The following is a 12,300-nucleotide window of genomic DNA, read 5'->3' on the forward strand; positions in this document are numbered from 1 at the left end:
GACTGAGAGCATCTCCTCTAAGATCAGGTAAAAGGATTCCCACTTACAACACTTCTACTGAACAGAGTACTGGAAGTTCTAGCTGGAGCAATTAGGCAAGAAAAAGAAATTAAAGGCATCCAAATTGAAAAGGAAGATGTAAAATTATCACTGTTCACAGATGATATGATCATTCACATTCTTTAGCAATAAAGAATGGATTCAGGGACTTCCCTGGTGGCGCAGTGGATAAGACTCCATGCTCCCAATGCAGGCACCCTGGGTTTGATCCCTGGTCAGGGAACTAGATCCCACGTGCATGCTGCAACTAAGAGTTTACATGGTACAACTAAGGAGCCCGCCTGCTGCAACTAAGACCCAGTGCAACCAAATAAATATTTAAAAAAAATGTATCTCCACCCTCCTGGGTTTGAGCTGGAGAAATTAAAAAAAAAAAAAAAAAAAAGAATGGATTCAGCAAAGTATCAGAATACAAAGTTAATACAGAAAATTTAATTGCATCTCTATACACACTAATAATAAATGATCTGAAGAGGAAATTATGAAAACAATTCCATCTACAATAGTATCAAGAAGAATAAAATACTTAAGATGTAATTTAGCCAAAGAAATAAAAGAATTGTACAATGAAAACTAAAAAACACTGCTGAAAGAAACTGAAGATGACACAACTAAATGGAAATATAGCCCATGCTCACGGACTGAAAAACTTATATGGTTAAGATGTCAATACTACTCAAAGTGATCTATAGTTTCAAATGCAATCCCTATTCAAAATCCCAATAACATATTTTTTGCATAAATAGAAAAACCCATCCTAAAATTCATATAGAATCTCAAGGGACTACAAATAACCAAAACAATCTTGAAAACGGGGGACAGAGGAGGACTTACACTCTGTGACTTCAAAACTTTCTACAAAGCTACAGTAATCAAAACAGTGTGGTTTTGGCATAAGGAGAGACATATATAGACTGATGGAACAGAATAGAGAACCCAGAAATAAACCCTCACATATATGGTCAAATGACTTTTGACAAGGTACCAAGACAATTCAATGGGGAAAAGATTGTCTTTTCAACAAATGATGCTGGGAAAACTGGATATCCACATGCAAAAAGAATGAAGTTGGACCCTTACCTAACACCATATACAAGAATTAAGTTGTAAGGGATCTAAGACCTAAAACTATAAAACTCTTAGAAGAAAATATGTGGCAAAAGCTTCATGACACTGGACTTGGTAATGATTTCTTAGTTACGACACCAAAGACACAGGCAATAAAAGAAAAGTAGACAAATCAGACTTCGTGAAAATTTAAAAATCTCGTGCATGAAAAGACACAAAGGACTATCAACAGAATAAGAAGGCAACCCCCATAATGAGAAAAAATATTTGCAAATCATATATCTGACAAAGGATTAATATCCAGAATAGAGAATCTCTAAAACTCAATAAAGAAAAAACCAAAAAGTCCAATCTAAAAATGGGCAAAGGACTTGAATAGACCTTTCTCCAAAGAAGATACAGAAGTAGCCAATAAGCACATGAAGATGCTCAACATCATTAATCATTAGGAAAATGCAAATCAAAATTACAATGAGATATCATCAGGTTGGTTACTATCAAAACCCAGAAAATAACAAGTGTTGGTGACAATGTGGAGAAACTAGAACACTTGTACACTACTGATGGGAATGCAAAATGGTACCTCCACTGTGGTTAAACAGTGTGGCAGTTCCTCAAAAATTTAAACAGAATTACCATATGATCCAGCAATTCCATTTCTGGGTATATACTCAAAAGAAATGAAAGCAGGGTCTCAAAGAGACATTTGTACACCCAAATAAATAATATAAAAAATGTTCATAGCAGCATTATTCACTATAGCTAAAATGTGGATTCAGCCCAAGTGTCCATTGAAAAATGAGGGGAAAAGCAAAATGTGGTATACATAAAATGGGATATTATTCAGCCTTAAAAAGGAAGGAAATTCTGACACATGCTACAACATGGATGAACCTTAAGGATATTATGCTAAGTGAAATATGCTAGTCACAAAAAAGACAAATACTGTATAATTCCACTTAACATGAGATACCTGGAGTAATAAAAATTATAGAGACATGAAGTAGAATAGTAGTTGCCAGGGGTCGGGAAGTGAAATGGTGAGTTACTGTTTAATGAGTACAGCGTTTCACTTTTATAAGATTATGTATAATAGTCCCAAACTAGAAACAACCCACATTTTGACAAGTAGAGACAGGTTGAATAAATTATGCTGTCTCCATAAAATGGGAAATCAAGCAGCTGTAAAAGCAAAGGAAAGGGATGCTGCCTATGTAATGATATGAAAATAATCACTGTATTTTATATAATTTTATATAATATTAAGGGAAAGAAGCAAGGTGTTGAATACTGTATTTATTTTGATACCTTTTGTGAAGGTAGGAGGATAAAATACATTTATATGTGTTTGTTGTGATATAAGTCAACTCTGGAAGGCTACACTAGAAACTGTTAATAGTAGCTCCTGTTCGTGTGGGGAAAGGGTGTGAACTGGACAGATGGAAAAGAGCACTTGGACATCTTTCACTACACATATAAATATGAACCATGTGAACAGATTATTAACTCCAAAAAATGTCCTAATCTTTCAAGCTTAGTATATAATTTACATGTTTTACTAATAAATCGACTACAAAATCCTTTATAATCTTACCTGCAAACTAGCCACATAAGAATCCTCACAATTTACGTAATGTCCTAACATGGCATGTTGTGCTCGTAATTCATTATCCCTTATTCTTTCATGCAGGTGGGTAATTTGTTGCTTCTGCCTGCAAAACATAAGTTGAGGTACCACATTACAAAAAATATACTTTTCTAAGTGATAATTAAAAGCAGAACTTTCAGTATTCTAATTTGGCATAAGAGTTAAAAGTATGATCAATCTTAAAATTCATAATAGGAAATCTTTTTAAACCACAGTACCATGAGATATGTTAAATACAGAAAAAGTTTATACTGTAGAGTACTTCTGACACTTTAAAGAACATAATCTTTTGTAGAATACTCTTCTTAGATTCGAACAAAGTCATGCTTTGCTCTCTTTCTTCTTGTTGCCTAACATAAAAACTGTTTCAATCTCAGTCTGGAATGTCTTTACCTTAATATTATTATTTCCATTCGTCCAAATTCTGTTCAACACTTAATACCAATTGAAGCTTCTGAAAATTTCATTGTCGGGGTGAGAGGTATTTTTATAAATATCATCTAGCTCAACTGCTGTACTATGCCTGCATCTTATCTACAACATCCAGGTTGCATGGTCTACACATACACATCACCAACGATGGAGAACTCACATGGTGGCAGATTTGCATCTCTGGATAGCTCTGAAATTTCATTTTAATATAACCTCATGCTGGAACCAGGCACACTGAAGTTCAAGTATTTCCTCAGTGGATCATAGCTTTGCGGAGCACAGGCTCCGGACGCGCAGGCCCAGAGGCCATGGCTCACGGGCCCAGCCGCTCCGTGGAATGTGGGATCTTCCCGGACCGGGGCACGAACTCGTGTCCCTTGCATCGGCAGGCGGACTCTCAACCACTGTGCCACCAGGGAAGCCCCATAGCTTATTTTAATCAAATTATTTAACTTTTGTGAATATGTATCCTTAAACATTTGAAAACCATTATGTGCCAGGCAACATGCTAAGACCTTTATATGTATTATCATTAATCTTCAAAAATTTAATAACAAGTCTCATACTAAGGTTATAAGAGAGAGAGTGAGAGCAAAAGAGAGCAAGAGCACGTGCTTTCAAGGAATAATAAGGATACATGTGGGTAAACAAATAGCTTGATGTTTTCCAAAATTACTTACAAAATAACTTTTGGACCAAGTTCAGACTGCATCAAAGAGCTTATTCTATTCAGAGCTGTTTTTATTTGTTTTTCAGATATGCTATCCTTTATGAACATCCACACAGAAAATATCAAACAGGAAACAGATAGGTGAGGAGAGATTACTCACATGGTACTTTTCAAATAATGTAAAACTTTACAAAGAAAACTAAACTTCCTCTTCCAGCCAGGATGGAGTAGCAGGAACCAGTTTTGCCCTTCCCCTTGACATAATTACAAAATGGAACAAAATACAGGTAAGAAAGACTCTCAAGACACTGGACAACAGGCAATCACCGTGACTTCTGGGAGGTGGACAACAAATTCTATGAGTCCTAAGATCGCCAGAGATTAGCGTTTTAAGCCTTAGCCTCTGAACAGGGAAAGTGACCTCTCTGAGTTGAAAAAACAAAGCTGGTAATCTGGAGAAATCAAGGCAGCTAGAGTTCACAGTGCAGAGCCACCTTGAGTATTCAGTTGAGTGTTAACTAACGAATGCATGAAGAAACTACTTTAAGTGGGGAGGGGGCGTTATGGGGTGGGGGTGGGGGATATGTTAGCCAAAAAGATTAGAAGAATCAGTGCCTGAGGCTCACATCGGGCCCGGAATTGTGCCTGTTCCCAAATGCCAAAACTTCATAATTTACAGGGTATCAGTTAGCAGCAATTTCCAACTGAGGGCAATTTAGGGCTCAGAACAAAGTGCAAGAATACAAAAATAACGGCTTCCCTGGTGGTGCTGTGGTTAAGAATCCGTCTGCCAATGCAGGGGACACGGGTTCGAGCCCTGGTCCAGGAAGATCCCACATGCCGCGGAGCAACTAAGCCCGTGTGCCACAACTACGGAAGCTGCGCTCTACAGCCCGCACGCCACAACCACTGAGCCCGAGTGCCGCAACTACTGAAGCCTGCACACCTAGAGCCCATGCTCCACAACAAGAGAAGCCACCGCAATGAGAAGCCCATGCACCACAACAAAGAGTAGCCCCCGCTCGCCACAACTAGAGAAAGCCCGCGTGCAGCAACAAGACCCAACGCAGCCAAAAATAAAAATAAACAAATTTTAAAAAAAGAATACAAAAATATGTAACATCCAAAACAAGTTAAAATTCATAATGCCTGGCATCTCAAAGAAGCAGGAAAATATGACCCACAATAAGGTGAACAGCCAATCAACTGAAAGTGAGCTAGAACTGACACAAATGACAGAATTAACAGAGAAGGACACGAAATCAATTATTGTAACTATTTTCATATGTTCAAGAAACTAGAAGAAAGACATAATATGTTAAGCAGAGACATGGAAGGCATAAATATTATCCTGAATGGGATTAGGGCAGATTAGAATTTGCAGAAGAAAAGATTAGGGAATTTGAAGACATATCAATAGAAATGATCCAAAAAGAAACAGAAAAAAAAAAATAGATAAAACAAAACAAACAAAACAAAAACTTAGAATCAATGAGTTGTGGATTTCTTTAAAAGGCCAAATATATGTGTAATTAGAATCCCTATAGGGGAGGTGAGGGGAGGAGGAATGAGGAAGAAAAAGTATTTGTAGAAAACCGGCCAAATTTTTTCCAAATCTGCTGAGAATGACACACCCACAGATCCAAGAAGACCAAAGAACCCAAAGCACAAATAACAAAAAGAAAACTAAACCAAGGAACATCCTAATCAAATGACTTAAAATCAGTGATAAAGAGAAAATCCTAAGAGTAGTCAGAGGAAGAACGGTAAATGCGTTAAGGGAGTATAGCCTGAAAATACTCCCAAAGTATATTAAAAGGATGCTTTTACATTTAGAGGCAGACCTTGGAGATATTGCAGGTTTGGTTCCAGACCGTGGCAATAAACTGAATATTCCAAGAAAGCCAGTCACACGAATTTTTTGGTTTCCCAGTGCATATAAAAGTTATATTTACATTATACTGTAATCTATTGCATAATAGTATGTCTAAAAAAAAGTCTGTACCTTAATTTTAAAATATTTTATTACTAAAAAATGCTATCATTTGAGCCTTCAGCAATGTATATGTCTCTCATTTAATTACATGTGGAAGTAAAATCACATTATAATTTTGCTAGGTAAACTTAAAATCAGTGGTGGATTCTTTGGTATAGTGTGGATTTTTTTTCAATGGAATTCATATTAAATGTCCTTCTAACTCATCTGCTTTAGAAGCTAGGACTTATCATATTTCTAAAGCAAGGCCTAAGTGTACATATCATGGTTATTAAAAGTTATTAAAATTCCAACTTCACAGATATGATCAATTAACATATGACAGTTTGCTCATAGCAATTTGCAGAACATCTTTTACTTTGAGACGGACCCCATAATGCAAGAGTCATATTTATTCTCCATCACAAGTGTTGAAGTAAGATTTGGTTATTTTTATCAGCTTATCTGAGTATTTAAATACAGTTTCAACAGTTTGTTTCTATCTATTTTGGTTGTTTACACCTAAGTATATAGCTTTATAAAATCAATTTCTGAATCTATTTTGTTTCAAGGCCAACTGCTACACTGTGTGAAATTTGATTCTGACACTAAACACCTTAAGTTAGCATCAGACTCCACAGCTTTAAGGGCATGATCCCCAACAAGAAAGCCTCACTTCAGATGCCAGACTCAAGTGGGATCCCCAGACCATCCACACTTCTAACCAAATGGCTACAAATCTGGAGAGTTCCCAGAGTTTTTATTATAGAATTTCATTGTGTGGGCAAGACTGATTAAATCACTGAACTCAATCTCCAGCCTCCTCCTCTCCCTGGAGGTTGGACTGGCTCAAAAGTCCCAACCCTCTGATCACAGTGTTGGTCTCTATGGTAAATAGCTGAAGCTGCTATCCAGGGCCCAAGAATCACCTCATTAGCATAAATGCAGGTGTGTTCCAGGGCTCATGAATAAAAAAGACATTCTAAAGATTTACAGTCTCCTTTCCAAGAACCAGAAACAATGGCCAGTCAGATTCTCTATTGTTGGACAAGATCTTAAGAAGATTTGTAGATACTATATTGTAAATTGCAAGTAATGACAAAATGAGAATTCTCCTCTATACTGCCAGTATCATTTACTAATAGCATTAACTCAGCCGTCACCACAGAGGGTATAGGGTTTCCTCTCTGAATCTGGCTCCAGTGCACTGACTTACCCCTATATTTCATCTGTTCAATTCAGCGGCACAAGCTATGCAATTTCTAAGTGTAAATCATCATATGAACTACTAGTATCAGCAACAGCATAGGTTAACCAACAACCTTAACCTCTTTTTCATTAAAATGAGGCTATTTGCTCTGCATGAATATTTAGTGAGTACCTACTATGAGTAATAAAATGTACATGAAACTGTATCTTCTGTGAAGAGATCAAAGTCGACTGAGGAAAGACAAGCACGTAAACATAACTATTACATATACAAAACATGTATAATGTGGCTACTGTTTGCTGATGGGCACTATGCATCAGACAGTATTGTGCTTTTTACATACATTTATTCATTTAATCCTCATGCTGTACAACTAGGTGGGAGAGGAGAGTTGCATAGAAGAGTGATCTTCAAAAACCTCATTTTTTGCTTAAGTGGTGAAACTCCTTGTACCCAGGCAGATGAGAAGATCAATATGCAAAAGGTCAAGTACCCTATTCAGAATTACCTAAATGGTTAGTGTCAAATATAGAGCATTAGAAACCAGGTTTCTTCCTTTTTTTTCTGAGTTGTTTTTGAAATAAACCTATTTGCTTTTTCTCACAAGATGGGGAACATTTAAGAAGTTTCTTTTTCTTTTTAATTAAAAACATTTTTTTACTTTATATTGGAGTATAGTTGATTAACAATGTTATGTTAGTTTCAGGTGTACAGCAAAGTGATTCAGTTATACATATACATGTATCTATTCATTTTCAAATTCTTTTTCCATTTACGTTATTACAGAATACTGAGCAGAATTACCTGTGCTATACAGTAGGTCCTTGTTGGTTATCTATTTTAAATATAGCAGTGTGTACATGTCAATCCCAAACTCCCAATCTATCCCTCCCCGCACCCGACTCTTCTCCACTGGTAACCATAAGAAGAACAGTTTCTATAGCAGTTATTTTTCCTTAACATTTATCTGTTTTGATCTAATTATCCAAAATCTACGAAAGCTATATGCATTGCAAAAAAAAAAAACCCCACGTTTTTCTCATGCAATCATGAATAACTTGATATTTTCAGGAATAATATCCAGCATACAATTTTTAGTTAAGTGACTTAAAAGGTATCATCACCCACACTGTATTCCAAAGTAGAAAAGTTCAGCATCTTTACTCTCAGTTCCATCCAGGAAGAAACTAAATCCTGTCAATTCTGTCTCTGAAATAGTCTCTGCATGTGTTATCACCATTTTAAAGGCCATTAGTCTAATCTGGTTCCTGGAAAAAAATTATACTATAATTTTGTTCTAATTTTCATCACTATATGTGTTATAAAGATCTTTATATATGAACATTTTTACTTTTTTTTTTTTTTTCGCGGTACGCGGGCCTCTCACTGCTGTGGCCTCTCCCATTGTGGAGCACAGGCTCCGGACACGCAGGCTCAGCGGCCATGGCTCACAGGCCCAGCCACTCCGCGGCATGTGGGATCTTCCCGGACCAGGGCACGAACCCGTGTCCCCTGCATCGGCAGGTGGACTCCCAACCACTGCGCCACCAGGGAAGCCCAAACATTTTTACTTTTAAATTCTGGTCATGTTGCTTTAGAAATAGGAGTTGCTACTTTTTCTTCCTCTGTTTTATATAATATCAAATGCATTAATCATCAAAAACTTTATAATAAGCATGCAAAATATCAAAGATTATTTAAGACACTGGGTGTGGTAGATTGTTTACAAAAATATCCACAAGTATTCCCTTCCCTGTATTACTCATACTCCTTTTTGATGTGATTTTGCTGTTCCTACTGTCCACAGGTGAAGTCTCCTGGCCTTGTGACCAATAAGAACATAGTGGAAGTGATTTTTTTTTTTAAGCAGACTTTATTTTTTAGAGAAGTTTTAGGTTCACAGAGAAATTAAACTAAGGGTACAGAGATTCTCCATAGGGACTTTGTGTCAGTTCTGAGCCTAAGCTCCAAGAGAACATGTGTGCTTCATTTTCTCTTTGAACTTCACCCTATGAACAAACCCTGGTTAGCATACTGGAGGATGACAGACCCCCATGGAGCATAAGGACCATCCAGATAAGGCTAGCCTAGGCCAGCCAACTCCTACTTGACAATGTGGCTACCACAGATCCATAAATGAGACTAGATAAAGAATCGGCCAAAAATGGGCAGAAGACCTAAATAGACAATTCTCCAAAGAAGACATACAGATGGCCAAAAGATACATGAAAAGATGCTCAACACTGCTAATCATTAGAGAAATGCAAATCAAAACTACAATGAGATACCACCTCAGACCAGTCAGAATGGCCATTATCAAAAAGTCTACAAATAATAAATGCTGGAAAGGGTGTGGAGAAAAGGGAACCCTCCTACACTGTTGGTGGGCATGTAAATTGGTACAGTCACCATGGATAACAGTATGAAGGTTCCTTAAAAAACTAAAAATAGAGAGCTACCATATGATCCTGCAATGCTATCCTGGGTATATATCCAGAGAAAACCATAACCTGAAAAGACACATGCACCCCGATGTTCACTGCAGCACTATTTACAACAGCCAAGACACGGAAACAACCTAAATGCCCATTGACAGATGAATGGATAAAGAAGGTGTGGTACATATATACCATGGAATATTACTCAGCCATAAAAAAGAACGAAATAATGACATCTGCAGCAACATGGATGGACCTAGAGATTATTATACGAAGTGAAGTAAGTCAGACAAAGACAAATATAATATGATATCACTTACATGTGGAATCTAAAAAAAATAATACAAATGAACTTATTTACAAAACAGAAACAGACTCACAGACATAGAAAACAAACTTATGGCTACCAAAGGGGAAAGATGGGGGAAAGGGATAAATTAGAAACTTGGGAGTAAATACACACACTACTATATATAAAATAGATAAACAACAAGAACCTACTGTATAGCACAGAGAATTATACTCAATATTTTATAATAACCTATATGGAAAAAGAATCTGAAAAAGTATATATATATATATATATATATAAATAAAACTGAATCACTTTGCTGCATACCTGAAACTAACACAACATTGTAAATCAACTATACTTCAATAAAAAATTTTTTTTAATTAAATAACAGAATTGGCCAACTGAGCAACTTGAATGATTTTGGATTATTTCCTTAGTATCCATCTATATATACAGAATTGACAAATATAAATATATTTTAATAGATTACATCAATAATTATCTGCATTTCTTACTGCCATAGACTGAATGTTGTGACATACACCCCCCCCTCCAAATTCACACATTAAATCCTAATGCCCAATGTGTGGTATAGCGGGTAGAGGGCCTTTGGGAGGTGACTAGGTCATGAGGACAGAATCCTCATGAATGCAATTAGTGCCATTACAAAAGAAGCTCCAGAGAGCTCCCTTGCCCCTTTCATCATGGGAGGTTACAGCAAGAAGACGGCCATCTATGAATCAGGAGGTTGGCTCTCACCAGACATTGAATCTGCCGGTGCCTTGGGACTTCCCAGACTCCAGAAGTGGGAAAAATAAATATTTGTTGTCTATAAGCTACCCAGTCTATGGTATTTTATTATAGCAGCCCAAATGAACTAAGACACTTATTAACATACCCAATAGAATGGTATAATGGTGTTTAAAAAATAATAAAAGCCAAGTGATTCTGATTGAGGGCAAGTCTATTCATATTAATGAAAGTCTGAATTTTGGTGTGCTTAAAAACGGTATTAATTTCAAGTCTATACAATGAGTTAAATTATTTAAGTGTTCAAAATATATATCCAACAGGGTCTATAATTATTTATACATAAAATTCACTTGTACTAGAAGCATCTAATATTTTAAAATAGCCTTTTCATAAAATCAATTATAACTATCTCTTACAATCTTCATTCATTTATCAAACATGGAAGTATCAAGCACTAAGTACATGTACTACGTGCCAGGTTCTGTTCAAGACGTTGAGAACATAGTGGAGAATAAGGACGCCCAGATGTCTATGCTCTAGTTTACTTCCCAGCAGATCTTGCTTAACACTGCTAAGTTTCTAAGCAAAATCTTTTCAAATTTCAACTATTAAATATATTTAAAGATTTGAATTAGGATTTAATTTTAAGGCTAAAATATCTACTACTTTATCCCATATAAGCACATGAAAATAAGTAGTAACTAGCACTGATTAAGAAAAAATGCCTCCTCAAACTAGTTCCCAATTACCAGGATATGCAACTATAAAGAAATTTGTTTTCAGAGCTTTGGTACTGAAACAGGCAAAATTTTGGAAATGTCTCCCAAAATTTTCAAAATTCTTATCTGTAGGTCATTTAATTTTAAACATTCATGATTTTCATGCTTTCTGTGCTATCAGATCTAACATACATTAGTTAAAGGAAGCTACCACTTTAAAGTAGCTTTCCAATTTGATAGTTCCCAAGTATAAAACACAAAGACACTAGCTTTGATAGTTCATCAGCATTGCAGCTAACTTGTTACATGTACAAAAAAGATGGAGAGGAGTTTCCAAATAATGAGTTACCCTAATATAAATGAGAAGATGGTAGAAAACAGACACAGATAGACAGATACATAGATAGATAGGCAGATAAACCAACTGACCCTCAGTTCTGATAGTGGTTCTTAAAAGTACTGGGATTGGGGATGGACAGACATGAGACATCAGTGTACTTGTAAGGTTCTATTTCTTAAACTCTAAGCAGTGGGTACAAAGATATTTGTTTTATTAATCTACATTTCGGCATGCCTGAAATATTTAGTAATTAAAAAAAAGACTCACCGATCAATTACAATTTCTTTCTGCCTTAGTAGTCCTTCTTTTATTTTCAGCACTGATTCCCACTTATTGAAATCTTGATAGCCAGGAGGTGAATAACTTTGACGAGATGATCCAGTCAAAACCTGCACAAACATGTTTAAACTATTAGTATACTAAAAGTGGCTAAAGGGAATATTTATATGTCACCTTGTATTTTCCCAGTGATTTTCATTTTAAAAAAAATAGAGAACTGTCCATTTGATTTTTTTTAAAAAACCATCTTAAATCACACGTGTGAATACAACATAACTTGAAGAATTTCAAGGAAGTTCTAAAGTAAATGTACAAATCTAATGAAGAATTGGTGACAAGAGAACATTATTATAATACTATATGTAAGATCCTGTTCTCATTACCTTGTGGAAGCTTTCTGGAAATAAGAAATT

The 12,300-nt window shown here is 36.0% G+C and overlaps 1 protein-coding gene across 1 annotated transcript in view; it reads right to left on the reverse strand.

Annotated features, from left to right (window-relative positions):
* CEP85L (centrosomal protein 85L) overlaps window positions 1-12,300 on the reverse strand; it is a 154,508-nt gene that overhangs the window by 54,745 nt on the left and 87,463 nt on the right. The window contains exons 4-5 of the mRNA XM_082669082.1: window positions 11,876-11,997; window positions 2,723-2,840 (exon numbers count right to left, since the gene is read on the reverse strand). Coding sequence (XP_082525208.1) covers window positions 2,723-2,840; window positions 11,876-11,997 — 240 coding nt within the window. The remainder of the gene's footprint in view (window positions 1-2,722; window positions 2,841-11,875; window positions 11,998-12,300) is intronic.

This window comes from Grampus griseus (assembly GCF_964374135.1).
Source record: "Grampus griseus genome assembly, chromosome: 13".
Taxonomy (NCBI): Eukaryota; Metazoa; Chordata; class Mammalia; order Artiodactyla; family Delphinidae; genus Grampus; species Grampus griseus.